Source organism: Ochlerotatus camptorhynchus, unplaced genomic scaffold (assembly GCF_037179485.1).
Source record: "Ochlerotatus camptorhynchus isolate MF236.1 unplaced genomic scaffold, CSIRO-AGI_Acam_v1.1 ptg000153l, whole genome shotgun sequence".
NCBI classification, from domain to species: domain Eukaryota; kingdom Metazoa; phylum Arthropoda; class Insecta; order Diptera; family Culicidae; genus Ochlerotatus; species Ochlerotatus camptorhynchus.
The window spans coordinates 46,536-64,869 of record NW_027040643.1 but is presented as its reverse complement, the minus strand read 5'-3'; the positions used below and the strand labels follow the sequence as shown (position 1 = coordinate 64,869).

Sequence of the window (18,334 nt, the reverse complement as noted above, 5' to 3'; positions counted from 1 at the left end):
TGGATTGCAACAGGGATACACAAAATATATGTGTTTTTGTGCAATCTCACTGCGTCCTAGCAAGAAGTACGGTCGACTTGTTTCGCGCTCCGTTGTTTTGGAAGTTTTCTCGGTATTCGCTTGATATAAATTATCAGTTTTTTTCTCACTAAGTGACTCCTGGCATAGTTCCCGGTAAATTGATCGAAAAGTGAGTTTTTTTTAGTAGAAAGTGTCATTTTCGGAAAGAGTAATCCGTGCTATTGGAAATTCGCGAACCAATTTGGGCATCATCGTTGCGTGGTCACGCATACGCGCTTACGCATACCCGCGCACGTATCATCATCATCGAGTGTGAGCACCCGTTTCTACATCTACATCGTTCATCAATCATCGTGCGCCTGTGTGCGCTGAGTACCGAGCCTCGATCAAGTGCACCACAACGAAGGTCATCCACGCAGCGCGTCTCTTCCAGCCATCTGCGTAAACGCCTACACATATAACGCTCGGTGGTAGTAGTATAGAATTATCAGATAAGTTTTTGTTTTTTTTTTGTTTCTTTTCCTCCTCCATTAGTTAAATTTTCATTTTGTATTTCTGTGTTTGTAGTGTTTTCTGTGTATTGCGTCTGTGCGTTCAGTGGGAGAGCGTTTTGCGCTCCCACTAGTTGAACAAAATGGATGTTTTGTCAGAAGACGACATGGATGACCATTCATCTCAGAAAAATGATGATGTCATCCATGGTTCGTCGTCTCAGTCTGACAATGGGCAGGCTGAGAAAAGCTCCAGATTGCGGGCCTACCCGAATGACTCGACTGGCCCATGGGTTGTCTATTTTCAGCCCAAAAACAAACCCTTGAATGTTGTTCAGATATCTGATGATCTGACAAAGCGATTCTCTGCCGTGACCGAAATAACGAAGGTTAGGCACAACAAACTTCGTGTGACCGTCGCTAACCTGAAACAGGCCAATGAAATTGCTGTTTCCCAGTTTTTCACACTGGAATATAGGGTGTACATTCCAGCCTCTGATGTGGAGATCGAAGGCGTGGTCACTGAGGCGAGCCTGAACCCCGAGATACTGGAGAAGCAAGCGGTTGGCCGATTCAAGAACCCCTTGCTTCCTCCGGTAAAGATACTGGCCGTTCATAGAATGAAGTCAGTATCGCTCAGCGAGGGTAAAAAGAGTTTTACCCCCACAGACTCGTTTCGGGTGACCTTTTCTGGATCTGCCCTTCCTCAATACATCGAGCTGGGAAAACTTCGTCTTCCTGTGCGGTTGTTTGTACCTCGGGTCATGAACTGCCAGAATTGTAAGCGGTTGGGACATACGGCCTCCCACTGCGGCAACAAGGCACGCTGCTCCACATGCGGGGAGAAGCATGAGGATGGCGCTTGCGCAGCTACTGCACCAAAATGCGTGTACTGCAATGGAACTCCTCCTCATGCTCTCTCGTCGTGCCCGGCGTACAAACAGCTCGGGGACAAAATGAAACGCTCCCTTAAGGAACGTTCCAGGCGGTCTTTTGCAGAAATGCTTAAGACAGCCAAGCCATCGACCAACGAGACAAATCCCTTCGCTCTTTTGTCAGATGACGAGTCTGGCTCTGACTTGGCTGAGGAGGGAGTTTCTTTCAGTTTTCCGGAAGGTTCTGCCCGGAAACGAAAACGCATCCGTTCGCGGAAAGTTGCAGATCAAGAACTCCAAATCAGCTTGCCCAAATCAAGGAGTGGTGGAAAAAAGGAGACTTCTACTCCTCCTGGATTCCGCAGAACTGATTATACCCAGGATTTTCCACCTCTTCCGGGGACATCCAAAACCCCTGATGCCCCAATTTTAAGAACAGAAACCCCTTCTTCATCTGGGCTGTTCTCATTTGATGACATTGCGGACGGTATTCTCAAATACCTCAACATTTCTGATCCTCTGAAAAGCATTGTCCTCACATTGCTTCCGACTGTGAAATCCTTCTTGAAGCAATTGACTTCAAAATGGCCCCTTCTTGCAGCTATCATCTCCTTCGATGGATAATTTTCCAAACGAGGTCGGGGATTTGATCACTGTTCTACAGTGGAATTGTCGAAGTCTTATTCCGAAATTAGATTCGTTCAAGTATTTAGTCCATAACAATAATTGCGATGCATTTGCCCTCTGTGAAACATGGCTTTCTTCAGAAATTGATCTCCCTTTTTTTGATTTTAACATTATTCGATTGGATCGTGAGGATTCACGTGGAGGAGGGGTACTTTTGGGGATCAAAAAGTGCCATTCCTTCTATAGAGTGAATCTTCCCGAATTCCCCGGTATTGAAGTTGTCGCATGTCAGGTTACCATTAAAGGTAAGAGCCTTTGTATTGCTTCTGTATATATTGCTCCTAGAGTCTCTGTTAATCGCAAACAACTTTTCGACATATGTGCGGTACTTCCCGCTCCATGGTTGATCATGGGAGATTTTAACTCCCACGGTACAGGCTGGGGGGAGCTGTACGATGATAACCGTTCTACTTTGATTTATGATCTCTGCGACAACTTCAACATGACAATACTTAACAATGGAGAAGTAACACGTTTGGCTGGTCCATCCTCGAATGGTAGCAGATTAGACCTCACCTTTTGCTCTAATTCACTATCGTTGGATTGCACTTGGCATGTAATCCAGGATCCGCACGGTAGTGATCATCTGCCGATCAAAATTTCGATTGCCAGTGGGTTCAACTCGTCAGAATCCGTTAACGTCGCGTATGATCTAACCCGTAACATTGATTGGACTAAGTTCCAATCCGCGATAGACGATACAGTATCGTCAGTGGAAGAGCTTCCGCCGTTGGAGGAATATAATTTCCTCTCTAATCTCATCGTCGACAGCGCACTTCAAGCTCAAACACGACCGGTGCCGCGATCGTCTATTCGTAAGAAAACACCATCGCTCTGGTGGGATCAACAATGCACGGAGGTTTACCGTAAAAAGTCCGACGCGTTTAAACTTTTTCGGAAACGCGGAACACGCGAGCATTTCGACGCATACACATCTCTTGAACGCGAACTCAAGAGCCTCATCAAGGCCAAAAAACGGGGTTACTGGCGGCAGTTTGTAGACGGATTGTCGCGCGAAACGTCTATGAATACGCTTTGGAGTACGGCGCGAAGAATGCGTAACCGGTCTACTAACAACGAAAGCGAGGAATGCTCGGATCAATGGATTCTTAAATTCGCGCGAAAAGTGTGTCCGGATTCCGTGCCGTCGCAGTTGACTCCTCGCGAAACCGCGAATTCGGTAGACGAAATCAGTCAGCCTTTTTCAATGGTGGAACTTTCACTCGCTCTCCTTTCGTGTGGCAATTCTGCCCCGGGATCTGATAGAATCAAGTTCAACTTGCTGAAAAACCTCCCAGACGTCGCTAAGAGGCGCATGTTGAACTTGTACAATCAGTTCTTGGAGCTCAATATTGTTCCCGACGATTGGAGACGAGTAAGGGTGATAGGGTGATATGGCAACAATAAACAATAGCCATTAAAAAGCCTGATAAACCCGCGTCGGATCACAATTCGTATCGGCCCATCGCGATGCTGTCGTGTATTCGGAAATTGATGGAGAAAATGATCCTTTTTCGCCTCGACAAATGGGTTGAGACGAACCACCTTCTTTCAGATACTCAATTTGGTTTCCGTAGGGGTAAGGGAACGAACGACTGTCTCGCGTTGCTTTCCTCGGAAATTCAGTTGGCTTTTGCTAAGAAAGAGCAAATGGCTTCTGTGTTCTTGGATATCAAGGGGGCTTTTGATTCAGTATCCGTTGAAGTTCTTTCAGAGAAACTCCACGTTTGTGGATTGTCTCCATTTATGAATAATTTTTTGTACAATTTGCTGTCAGAAAAACATATGAGCTTTTCTCATGGAAACTCTACAGCTTTTCGATTTAGCTACATGGGTCTCCCCCAAGGCTCATGTTTAAGCCCCCTGTTGTACAATTTCTACGTTAGAGAAATTGACAATTGTCTTAGTGACAATTGCACGTTGAGACAACTTGCAGATGACGGCGTAGTGTCTATCACAGGGCCAAAAGAGGTTGACCTGCAAGGACCCTTACAGGATACCTTGGACAATTTGTCTACTTGGGCTATTCAGCTAGGTATCGAATTCTCCACGGAGAAAACTGAGTTGGTCGTTTTTTCTAGGAAGCATAGCCCAGCACAACCGAAGCTTCAACTTTTGGGTAAACCGATCACTCATTCCATGTCCTTTAAATATCTTGGGGTCTGGTTCGATTCCAAATGCACCTGGAGATCCCACATTGAGTATCTGAGACGAAAATGCCAACTAAGGATCAATTTCCTTCGATCAATTACCGGAACGTGGTGGGGAGCCCATCCACAAGATCTTCTGACGTTGTACCGGACAACGATTTTATCGGTTTTAGAGTACGGTAGTTTTTGCTTCCAGTCGGCAGCTAAAACGCACATCATCAAGCTGGAACGGATCCAGTATCGTTGTCTTCGTATCGCGTTAGGATGCATGCACTCGACTCATACTATGAGTCTCGAAGTGCTGGCGGGCATGTTGCCTCTATCCTTCCGTTTTTCAGAGTTATCTCTGAGGCTCCTCATCATCGTTCTATGATTGCTCCGTCATTATACGCTGCAAAGTTTGGCCATGTTGATTCTGCAAGAACGTTTTTCACAGATGGATCTCTAAAAGAGGAGTCCGCTGGTTTTGGTGTATTTAATGAATTTCATAGCGCCTCTCGAAAACTTGAAGCTCCTTGTTCTGTGTATGTGGCTGAACTGGCAGCAATTCACTACACTTTGGAAACTATTGCTTCACTTCTTCCAGACCACTACTTTATTTTTACGGATAGTCTCAGTTCTGTCGAGGCTATCCGTTCCATTAGGCCGGTAAAGCACTTCTCGTATTTTCTCTTGAAAATACGAGAACTGCTTAGTACTTTATCCGTACGCTCTTTCATCATCACCTTCGCGTGGGTCCCTTCGCATTGCTCAATTTTGGGCAATGAGAAGGCGGATTCACTTGCGAAGGTGGGCGCTATGGAAGGCGACATTTATGATCGACAAATCGCCTATAGTGAATTTTTCTCTATTTATCGTCAGCAGTCGCTCGTTAGCTGGCAACATCAATGGAGTGAAGGGAGCTTGGGACGATGGCTACATTCAATTATCCCTAAGGTGTCGAAGTTTGCATGGTTCAAAGGGTTGGACTTGAGTCGAGACTTCATACGCGTGATGTCTCGTCTCATGTCCAATCACTATTGTCTAAACGCTCACTTGTTCCGTGTGGGGTTGGGAGACAGCAATCTCTGTGAATGTGGACAAGGTTACCAGGACGCTGATCACATCCTTTGGTCTTGTGCGGAGTATCGTGGAGTCAGATCACATTTTTATGATTCCCTTCGGGCTCGAGGTAGACAACCTAATGTTCCAGTTCGGGATATTTTGGCTAGACGCGATCTGGAGTTTATGAAACTCATATATGTTTACTTTAAGGATATTAACCTTAGATTGTAAGTTTGATTAACCTTGTGTTTAGTTTGTATTTTGTACGTGTGGGTTTTTTTTCAATGTTTGTTTTCAAGGTGAATAGAAATAATTTCATGCTTTAGGATTAATTAAATAGTTGTATCGTAAACCACATTTCAAACCTCCTTCTTCCCTTTTCCCATCCAAAAAATTGTAAATCTCCACTAACCTCGAGACAACCGCGAGTACTCGGTCCAGTTCCTTTAACTTTAAATTTAAGACAGTAATAATGTATAACGCAAAGAATAACTCGGCTCTGTAAAGTTTATTCGATTGAGCCTGTACAAATAAAGTAATTATAAAAAAAAAAAAAATGTGTTTTTGTGTAAATGGGACAGTCGAGCTCGTAAGGAACACTACGTCCGAAAAGATTGGCCAAAACGGGATAATTTTACAATTGGTAAAGACAACGTTAAAAATGATCCTCTTGTGGTAAAAGAACGCATAATACTTCCACCACTACATATAAAACTTGGGCTATTCAAAAATTTCGTCAAAGCGTTGCAAAAAGAAGGGCCGGCATTCCAGTACTTGAAATCAGTATTTCCAAATTTATCTGACGCAAAGATATAGGAAGGTGTATTTGTTGGCCCACAGATCAAAAAACTGCTCAATGATTCCGCATTCAATACAGTTTTGACACCAGATGAGTAAGAAGCGTGGAAATCGTTCCAGCGTGTTGTCACAACCTTTTTAGGAAATTTTAGAAGCCCAGATTATGAGGAAATAGGTATAAATCAAAAATATTGTGTTTGTTACATATAATTAATTTCAAATCCTTTTATTTCACTGAACACAGGTGTGAATATGTCTTTGAAGATACATTTCCTACATTCTCACATGGATTTTTTCCCGGAAAATCTTGGTGACGAGAGTGATGAGCACGGCGAACGTTTTCACCAACAAATGAAGATGATGGAACGTCGTTACCAAGGGTTTTGGGATGAAGCAATGATGGGTGACTATTGTTGGTTTCTGATTCGAGAAACAAGTTCAAAACATCGAAGACAAAGTCATTCGATTCTCAATCATTTTTAATAAAACCTAAATAAATTTCTTTTGTATCAACTCGGTTTTAAATCCTGATATGCCTTAATCAAATTGATATGTAGAGAAAAGAATCTCCCATGAAAACTTTACATGCGATTTGGATGCTTACAACGACACCTAGAAAAGGAACTCTAAAGCTGTTGTGTTTCAGCAACATTTTTAAGTGTTTTACAAAAATGCTCATAACTTCGACAATTTCCAACCGATTTCATCCATTAAAGGCTCATTTTCTCCGGTTTTGAATGGACTTTAAGAATAAATTATGGAATGATTTTTTGAATCTTTTTATCCCATTAAAAATGTTGATTAAAACAAGATTTTTATGGAAAATTCGCAGGAAAAATAAAAAAAAAAGCTGTAAATTTTTAAATGACTTCAAAATTAAATTTTAAATTAAGACATAATATTCTAGAAAACGATAGCAAATTTATTTAGCTTCACTTTCATAAAAAAAAAATTTAAAAATGGTGCACTAGTTCCAAAGATATTGACATTTTAGTAATCGTACTTTCGTCCAAAATTCAAAAAATCAAAATTTTTGTATATCTCAAAAATGGCTCTACTTTAATTTTTTCTGACCACGGCATTGAATTCAGCGTAGGATTTTGCATTGGAAATGATCATCACCTTACCGAGTTCAAAAATGCTGTAAACTAGTGAATTATTCTCTTTTGCAGCCTTCATTCAGACTGGATCTATTGATTTAAATTATTTGAGTTTTCTTCCAGCTCTTTGATGACGGAACATCATTAGATTTATACTGTAATGATTCACTCTTACAGCTTTCACCCTGGTTTTGTCTGTTGATTTGATATGTTTGAATTGGTTTTCAGCTCTTTGGTGTTGGCAGTCGCGAGCGATCAATTTTGCTCATGCTCATGCTCTAAGTTTATTTTCAGCATTTCGATGATGGAACGTCTTCAGATTTATATTATAATGGGGCTTATTACGGGTGTCACATCACGGTGAAAAGTTGTCACTTGTCGTCACGGTGAAGTGATTCCCATTTGATTTGTACGGTAATCACGGCTCTTATTCTGAGTATCACTTGCTTATCACCGTGTAGTGACACCTGTAATAAGGCCCAATGATACACCATTTGGTTTTGGCTTCGGGCAAATCCAAGTATAATGCATGATAACACTGATTCATTTAAAACCATGGTCGCATCACTTATCAAGGTGAATCCTGATCCAACGAACCCAACTTGCTATCAAAATCTCCTTTCCTGTGTCTTTTGTTGGGGTGCAGAGGTAAACACGGCCCACAAACAACAAAGGTCACTCTAATATTCCTTCCCTACTCCCACCTGATTGCAAGGACGTGGCCGGCGCCGTTATTGATCTACAAAATATAGAGTCACTGAAACTTGTACAATGAGAATGGACGGTCACTCCCAGCCCCATTCAATTGATTCATTGTACAATTTCACTGATTCTGATCAATCACGGAGTAGCAACCATTGATATGTGCAGTCAATCTAAGCTAAGCTAAGCTTTATTTTATTTATTTTATGTAATTTTTGCAAATAATAGTTATTCAATAATAGAATCCATATATTCGTACTTTGACACGAAGCGCTGTGGATTATAAGATGCTCGATGACCCTCGAGGGATCGATTTTGCTTACTGAGCAGAAAATCATGGATTTAACCCCAAGCTCTTCCACAGCACAATAAATCGCCACCATCATTTGTATATTTGATATTGAACATTAACCTCGGAAACTATTTGCATATCAAGCGAAAACGTAGTCCTGTATTGTCGCGAAGCGTTATGGTTCTGAGATGCTCGATGACCCTGGAGGGATCGTGTTTGCTTACTGAGCAGAAAATCATGGGTTTAATCCCAAGCCCTCCGTCATGACTCTTAAAATTCATTATCACTAAACAAAATTAATATGTTCTTTCGATAGCCGGCTATCGAGAGATTAAATAAACAACAAATAAACAATACATACTTTTGGTTGCATCGCCAACTTGAGGTGAATCCTAACCGAATACCCTACCCAACCCTCCAACTCCGTAGCACTTATGAGGGTGTCGCTAAGTCGGTGGCCTCTCGTTAAGTAAGTACTACATCAACATTTCCTTCCCTATCCCTAGTTATGGTAAAGATGGGCGTGGCCGGGAATAGCGATAGTCATGCTTCTGTTACTCTTGTTTAGATTGGAACCAATGTTTACTCCCCAGCATTATTCCTGAAAGTAGTCTAACTGAGATTTTCAGAAGAGACGTGAGTGTCGCTAGTATCCAATCTACGAAGTATATCATAACAACGCTAACGCTAACGCTATACTTCGACATGGTACGTTGCATGGTTTAAGCAAAATTGGGGTGTATAGAGATAAAAGTGCACTAAATTTGGTTTTACTATTCTATTTTTTTTCGTTCAAATTTCAAACGCAATGCGGAACGCCGGGCTACAACCAATCGTCCCAAAATGGTACCTAGTTGTTTAGGACCCCAAATGGAACTTAAAAAGCGTTGATGAGGTCTAGTTTGCGTTTTTCCATATAACGGTTAACGACCCAAATAAATATCTCCTTACAGTAAGGAAAACTTATGTCAAGTTTCGTGGAAAACGGTCCAGGAGTTCCAGATACATACAAACATTGACAATTATATACCGTATAAGTAGCGGTGGCTTTAGGCCAAAAAATGGAAATGTTTCGATCCTTACCTTCATGCTTGGCATGCACATTTGTGAACATGAACTGCTTATTTGTTAATAACTTTTCACTCAGTTGTTGAAATTTATTTTTCTTTAAAGTAATTGATCGATTAGAATCATAGTTTACTATACACATGCAAGAATAGGACAATCTTAACATTTGAATCAACACCAATGCATTTTTACACTTGAAGTCCGAGATGTGCAGTTAGCATTTCTCACTTCATTTTTGCAACGCAAAATCAAATACAATTTATTACTAGAATTAAAATCAACTTTTTTTACGTATCTATAACAAGCTTAAACTCTATTATATCGACTGCTTCAGAAAGAACTACACAGATAAAAATTCTGAATTTTAATTGTGATGTAAACATACAATCACGTAGACTTGTATTTCATTTCATGTAACCGAGCAACTTGCAAACAATGTTGTTTACAAAGATGGGCTTTTGTATACAATATTTGCTACATTGCATGAAATGTGTCAGAACTTTACATGATATATAATGTGACGCTGCATTTATGTGCATCATATGGAACAGAAATTTACACTACTTTTTGGAACTGTGTATGTTTCGTCAATTCTGTGCAAAGTTATTAGCAAATGAGCAGTTCGTTACCAAAACTGTGTATGCCAAGCATGCTTACCTTACAACATTCCCATTTTAGAAAGGAAAACACTTTTAAGCATGTGAATATTACCATTTCAGAGAAAAATTAGCATTTGGTGTTAGATTATCGCCTTTAGCAGCATGCTGTGGTTGTCAGTTGCGTCGCGTTATTTTCTCTGAAACGCCATCAATGATATTTTTACGACTGTCATGGAAATAGACGATTGAAATTGATATCTAATTTTACTGAAATCAAATAAAAAATAGACCCTTGAACCTTAGGAGGGGTGACATTAAGCCAAAACATCAATTTGGTTAACATATCTTAAACTATGTATGGCGTGTAACCCTCGTCTATCCACATAAAAGTGTTTTGAAACTTTTGTTTGCCTGTGGACATTTGTTTTGCCACTATTTATGATACTTAACTTTACAGCACTATTCCAATAAATCAACTGGTTAATGTTATCTACACTTTACTCCAGGAGTTCAACAAACATATTCTAGTCATCATTGTATGTATATTCAAGATATTTGTATCAATGAAAAGTTTATGGTTGACCCTAATCACATACAAATAGTCAGCTCAATTGGATGGAGGACAGCCGAGAAAGCCACGCTATTCGGGGTATTCCTGTATATGATCTTTTGTCATTTTTTCCATTTTTGTGATAAATAGGGCGATTTATAGGTTCGTACCCTATTCCATTATGATTGGCTGACAAAAAAAAAAAGCTTCTGCACCCAAACAGAATGTCAAACAGACTTAAGTAGTGAGATAAACTTGCTAAATTTATCGCAACCACACCTCGTTTGCGATTCTCACTTAGTCGGAATACCAAAACCGGTCGATAGTTTGACCTTTATAACGTTGAACACAAAAAGGCACCTCCGACGAACGCCACAAATTCGTAGGAAGCCACCCAGCCTCCCCAAAAGAGTTGGGGAATTGTAAATGTAAGGGAGAACAGCCCATAATGCACCCCTGGGGTAAAATGCCCACTTATAAAAAAAAAAGCAGCAATAACTTTTCCTCAGATGCATTTTCCGGGAAACGGATTGTGTTTTATTTCAACTGGAGGTTTCACAAATACTAGGTGGGGTGAAAAGTAACCTCCTTGACCGCCAGAATGCGCTGCTACTGCAAAAAAGGTTATGGTGCCTTGCAGTCGGTTCATGTTTAGTCAGACATGCCAAATTTCAGTGCGATACTGTCTTTAGTTTTATTTTGACAGCTGATTGTTGTTGACGTGTTTGGCATCATGTTAAGTATGGATAAAAACGATTTTTGTTCTCTCATAATTTTTTGAGAGGCAAAACGGCGAGGGAAACAAAAGAAAAGTTGGATAAATATTATGGGGCTAATGCTCCGTCAGATTATACCGTCAAATGTTGGTTTCGAGAGAGTTTCGTGGTGGCCGCAACTCCACTACGGATCAAGTCCGCAGCGGTAGGCCCTCCAATACGGTTACAGAGGACAATGTCAAAAAAAATACATGAAATGGTGTTGGCTGACCGGAAAGTGAAGATGCGCGAGCTAGCAGATACCACAAAGATTAGTACTGAGCGCACACGTCATATTTTGGGCGAGATTCTGCATATGAAAAAGTTATCCTGCCGCTGAGTGCCGCGCAAGGTCACTCCTGACCAAAAACACGAACGCGAGAGCACTTCGAAAGAGTGTTTGGACTTGCTGATGCGGAATCGGGCGGACTTTTGGCGTCGATTGGTAACTGTTGATGAAACCTGGATCCACTATTACACCCCAGAGAACAGAATGAGTACCCGGCAATGGACTGAAGCCGGCACGAGTGCTCCGAAGCGGCCGAGGGAGGTTCGATGGGTTCGATGGGAAAGGTTATGGCGTCGGTTTTCTGGGATAGTCATGGCATACTCTTCGTGGACAACCTCGAAAAAGGAAAAACGATCAACAGCTAGTATTACTATGCGATTGAAGGCCGAAATCGCTGCAAAATGGCCTCACATGAAGTGAAAAAAATATTTTTGCAGGATAATGCGCCGCCTCACAAGAGCATAGCAACCACCGCTAAAAGCAATGAATTACGGCTCCAATTTTCCCACAACGACCGCTCCCTCAGACTATTATCTCTTCGCAAACCTCAAAAGATGGCTCATCAATAAAAAATCAGCTCACGTGAGGAAATCACCGACGTCGCGGAGGAGTATTGTGCAGACCTTCCGGAAAATTACTTTTCGGCCGGGACCATGAAGTTGGAAAATCGCTAGAATTAGTGTACCGAGCTAAAAGGGGACTATATCTGTTTTTTTTTTTTTTTTTGCATTCCCAAAAAGGTTACTTTTCATCCCACCTAGTAATTCTTGAACTTAAAATCATATACTGACCTACTGATTCCTTTAAAAAATTGCATTTTGTGCAATACATGATACAGTTGTAAAAATCATCGACTGTAAATTAAGCATATATCGCAAAAAAATTAACCAATTCCCTTTTCGTATATTTTTTAGATGTTTTACTTCATGAATCACAGTTTAACACTCTATCGAGATCTTATTTCTGATGTAACATAAAAGAATAATCATTTGAAATACCTCATCCCTTTGCATTATCTGCTTGCAGGGCTTATTGTTTTGTCTGTCATAGGGTGCATTTTACCTCATTGTTGTCGTGCGTCTTGCCCCAATGTTGTGGTGCATATTGCACTATGAATTAGGCGTTTTGGTAAGCTATTATTTTGGAACCTATTTATAAAATCATGAAAAATCGTCGTTTTCTAGTTCTAAATCACTTGATCTGCGTAGAAAACATGGTAATGAACCATACACCATTACTTTATTATTGATTTTACCTTCCATACGCCGGCAATCGACGATTTTGCTTAAGCGGTGCGTTTTGCACCATCCTACCCTACCGCAAACAATAAAATATTGCATTCTTCCATCCACCTACCTCTTCTGAGGAGTAGTGGGGAGGACGTTTCGAGTTTCATCTCATTCTGAGGTTTACCACCAGCCCGAAATGGAAAGGTGAACCAAAGTCGAACGAAAGAGAGAGAATTCCCGGGAAAGTTTTCACTCTGGTGAAATTTATGCTGTTTTGCAAGCTTTTTTCCATCGACGCCTCCAGCCCACTATGGGGAAAGTGGTGGCCAAAAATCGAAAAATTGACTTGCTTTGAATGACGTATCTTGTAAACCATTTGATAGCCAAATAGTTCAAACCTAGATGCCCAAAATTTCAGCCCTCTGTGATGAAAACTCATTGCGCCACAGACATCAGACTTAGGAAAATTTTGAAAATTGTAGAAAAAATGCATTTAAAACAAATGCAATTTTCTCAGCGAATAACGGTCTAAACATTGAATTTAATACACCGTTGGAAAGCTAATTGTCTAAACTTTAAAATGGGTGTTATGATAAGGTTACACGGTTAATTAAAACTGGTTAAAAAGGGCAATTATTGAAAAAAAAAATATTTTTTTGCCTAAGTTGGACTATATCTAACGAGCAGGGCCGAGCAGTCTCAAGAGACCACCACTACGTTTTAGTTTAGGGTCTATACTATCTGCGGAACAAGGATCCAGCTGCATATAGCTGCATATGAGCGTCATTTTGGCACAAAGTCGTAAAAATGATTTTTTAAATGTTTTTTTTTTTTTTTTTGTTAATTACATATATCGATTATACGAGCATTAACCAAAAAAATCGTACAAATTAAACACTGGTTGAAAAGTGGAACTGTTAAATGTCAAATTTGGTCTTAAAAATGTTACACACTTAATTATTATTGTTGTTAAAAATGGGTAAAAACAGACCGAAAATTATCATTACATATAGAAACCGTATCTACCCAACTGGACTAAAAAGTTTTCAATGTTTTCACGATAACCTTTTGATATTTTCAATACATAATAACCAACGGAAAAAGAAAGACCACTACCAAAAGGAAATTACCTGTTCGAGTGCCATTTTACAATTTCTACCCACTAAACTTAGGTAAAACTATTATTGATGTTACCTACTTGCATTTAAAAGACGAGGACAATATTTTCAAATCATGAGTTTGTTTTCGGCTTTAACGCTAACAACGTGTGTGTGCTAACAACAATATTGTGCAGTAGTTTAATCGAAAATCTGAAAACAATTGTTTGTGATAATATGGATCATAGGAGCATCGTGTTACTTTTTGATCCAAAAGAATCTCAAGTAGTCAATGCAACAAAAGCATTTGAATATATCAAGAAAAATATAATATTGATCTTGCCAAAGAAGAACAACTTCTTAAAAAGTTGAAGTACGTAGCACAACATTTTTACAATGCGTGGCAAAAGGCTCACCGCCTACAAGAGCGCTTTGAGAAATACAATAAGGATTGGCTCGATAGTCATTTGGAACTTGCAGAGTACATCGCAGAAACACCTTCAACGTCAACTGGCCATGATGGACGCGGACGTCCACAAAAACAGTTTGATGAGCTTAGTGATAGAAGTAAGCGAAGGAAAACCGATGAAATATTTGGCGGTAATGTTGGCACTATGGAAAGGGCTCTTTTACTCACAAGACAAATTGCGTATAGACATGGGGATTCAAATATGGTGAATTTGATTGGCCATGTTCTCAAAAATCGAGAAAGTGCATTTAAAATGTTTACGACTCTCAAAGATTCGCATGGAATGATGTCACCTGAAGAGGCGTTCGAATATTTTTTAGACTGCGATTTTTCTAAATATCCATATGAGCAAACAGTGAAAAAGAACCCATCAAGATTTCCGAGCTACAATGTAATTAAGAGTATGAAAAAAGTATGCTCACCTTCAGCCGAGTCAATCGAAGAGTCACCATCAAAAATTCAGGTAGACATAAATATCCACATATTTTTCCAGTACACCAACTTTAAATGTTTCTTTCTTTTCAGGTCAAATTACAGGCACTCATGAATCATACAACAGAAAGAATCATTCAAATCATCGATGCGGAAATCGTCCAACAAATGAATATCAACGATGACACAGAGCTAGTGCTTTTAAGCAGCTGGGGTATGGATGGCTCAACAGACTATTCACAATTACAACCAAGCGCTATCAACGCCAAATCAAAAAGATGACAGTGACGTCTTTTCAGTGACAACTACTCCTATACAACTTTATTATAAGAACAACAAGAAAAACATTTTATGGCATAATTTAACACCCCAAAGCATTCGGTTCTGTTGGCCAATTATGCTGGAATTTATCAAAGAGTCAAAAGTGATGGTGCTTACAACCAAGAGATATATTGAAAATCAAATAAGTCAGCTTGTTCCAGTAAAAATCCAATTATCGAATGGTGAATATGTTTTGGTTGATTTTATTTTCGTTATGAGTATGATCGACGGCAAAGTTCTTAATTATGTAACTGATACTTCTTCCATGTCCAACTGTCCAATTTGTGGAGCTACTCCGAATGCAATGAGTGATATAGAGGTAATATTTTTTTTTTTTCAAATTTTAAGGGCCATAAAAATAACAATGTTTTTTTTATACTTTACAGAAGTTTGAAGCAGGATACGATTCGAACGAAGATGCTCTGCATTACGGCATATCTCCACTGCACGCTTGGATGCGATTTTTTGAGTGTTTATTACATATTTCCTATAGGATGGAAATTAAAACGTGGAAGATCACGAAGGATTTAAATGCCAAATATCTTGAACGGAAAAAACTCGTTACTCAAAAAATGTACGAAGCGTTCGGAGTACGAGTTGATCAACCCAGGGCAGGTGGAGCTGGGACCAGTACAACAGGAAATGTGTGTCGAAAAGCATTTTCAACTCCTGAATTACTTTCCAAAGTTTTGGATATCGACGAAGAGCTTATTATTAGATTTTGTAATATTTTAATAGTAATCAATTGCCAAGACCCGATCAATCCTTAAAAAATGGATGACTATTGTAAGGAAACATATCGGCGGTATCTTAATTTGTATGATTGGTACAACATTCCAGCAACAGTGCATAAAGTACTCGCTCACGCTGGAAGCAAAATAATCCATTCACCTGCTCCTCTTGGCATGTTAGCTGAGGAAGCAGCAGAGTGCCAACATAAACTACTAAAAAAATGTCGTACTCATCATGCTAGGAAAAGGTCACGAGTTGATAATCTACATGACGTCTTTATTCGAGCTATGAACTCATCTGATCCTTTGATAAGTTCAATAAATCTAGGTAATAGAATCCGAAAGCAGGTATCACTTGAATATCCAGATGTTGTAAAATCACTTTTAGTATTCGAAGATCTTGACAGCTCTGAAAATATAAACACTGAAGGCAATGCACTAGATGCATTAATGGATGATGTTGAACAACTGGATGATGATTTTGGTCTTGATGAAAATGTAGAAAATGAGTAGAATTGCTTGTGAATTTAATTTAGTTTTAAGATAAAGTTATTAAATAAATTTTATTATGACAATTAGTTAAAGAAAATTATGTTTTATTTTGTAGTATATTCATCCCTGCAGTATAAAAAATGTAGTTCAACTTAGTTAACGATGTTGACATGTGTTCAGTAAAAATAATGGAAACATAGTAAAAAAAATTATCATTTCGACTAGCTTTAATGATTTATTTCTCGCCTTGAGTATCATAACGGCATAACTGCATTGATCGATTTGTCTTCATCGATTTTCTCTTTTGTTAATAACTTGACCAAATCGAAGCCGATCGACTTGATTTTTTACTGACGGAAAAGGATCATAACCAGTGCTGCAAAATTTCGACACTAAAAACTGGTAATAACAAAACAACCCTGGTCACTCATTTCAGCAGAGAGTCACCATCAGTAGCAATCAATATCAATTGTCAGTGATATTACTATCAGTGACGACGATGTGCAGTTTTTTCATTTGCTGAATTACTATCGAAATCAAATTAATTTAGCAATCAAAGTGAATACGAATCATCATCATTATCAGCCTGGAGAACAATAATGTGACACAGAATGCACAAATTCACAGTTTTTTCACCAAGGGAATCTTTGTCACTGACAAAGAAAAGAGTGAGATTTTGACAAAGGAAATTTTGATTTTCAGTTTTATCAGTGTTGCTGCTGAAATGAATTTTGTCTATATCCACTGAAGTTTTCTCAATGAAAATGACAAATCTCAGCACTGATCATAACATCTTGCCTTAGTCCAAAAATTGCGTCGATCGGTTTCGGTTTGGCCAAGTTATTAACGAAAGAAAAAATCGATCAATGCAGATACGCCCTTATGATGCTAAAGGCGAGATTTGGACGGAAAAATATTTCCAGTAGAGGGAGGTTTTTTTTTTTTTTTTTTTTTAATAATTCGTTTATTTTTCCAGGCTCATTTGCTGTAGCTTTGCGGAGCCGATATTCATTGTTTAGATAACAAAATTACTTAAAACTAACGTTAGTAAAGCGGGGGCCGATTACTCGCGGCTATCTCGAGGTTAGGGGTAACAAATTGTAACAAATGGATGGCAGGGTAGGGATTGTGAACACAAGGTGCTCTTGATCTCAAACTAGGCGACACTCTGATGAAAAAGACAAACATGGGGGTACACCGATGGGTAGCTAACAACTTGGGAGAACACAAGATGACACTAACTTCTAAATCCTCAAATCTATCCGTTTTAAAAACACATAAATTAAATTCAAATAGTCAAGGTCTCGGCTCGCCAAGACATCTCTAACGGGTATCGCGGGTTGTTTTCCTCGGGCCCTGAGGGATGTGGATAACTCAGATCTGGCAACACGGTGTGAGGTACACGACCAAACAACATGCTCGATATCGTGATAACCACTGCCACACGCACATAAATTGCTGCCTGAGAGCCCAATTCGATAGAAGTGCGAGTCTAACGAGCAGTGATTGGACATAAGCCTTGATATAACGCGTATAAAGTCGCGGCTCATGTCCAACCCTTTGAACCATGGTTTGTTCGACACCTGTGGGAGAATAGAATGTAACCATCTTCCCAATTCACCATCATTCCATTTTTGTTGCCAACTGATGAGGACTTGCTGGCGAGCAATGGAGAAAAATTCGTTGAAGGCGATTTGTCGCTCAAAAATATCGCCTTCCATAGCGCCCACCTTAGCCAATGAGTCCGCTTTCTCATTACCCGGAATTGAGCAATGAGATGGGACCCAAGCTAAGGTGATAGTATAGGAGCAGTTAGATAAAGCACTCAGTTTAGATCGTATTTCAGGCAGGAAATACGAGGAGTGCTTCATCGGCCTCATTGAACGAATAGCCTCCAATGAGCTAAGACTATCCGTAAAAATGAAATAATGGTCAGAAGGTAGTGAGGCAATTCGCTCTACTGCGTAAAATATAGCTGCGAGTTCCGCAACGTATACGGAGCATGGTTTCTGCAGTTTATAGGAGGCGCTAAAAAAATTGATTAAATACACCAAATCCAGTGGAAGCATTTATGGTTGACCCATCTGTGAAAAATCTTTTATCGTTACTTACATGGTGGTACTTGATTGCAAAAATTGAGGG

The 18,334-nt window shown here is 39.7% G+C and overlaps 1 protein-coding gene across 1 annotated transcript in view; it reads right to left on the bottom strand.

Annotated features, from left to right (window-relative positions):
• Positions 1-9,249, bottom strand: part of LOC135701285 (uncharacterized) — a 194,180-nt gene extending 184,931 nt beyond the window's left edge. Inside the window, exon 1 of the mRNA XM_065222026.1 lies at positions 9,244-9,249. Within this exon, the coding sequence (XP_065078098.1) occupies positions 9,244-9,249 (6 nt within the window). The remainder of the gene's footprint in view (positions 1-9,243) is intronic.
• Positions 9,250-18,334: the final 9,085 nt, after the last annotated feature.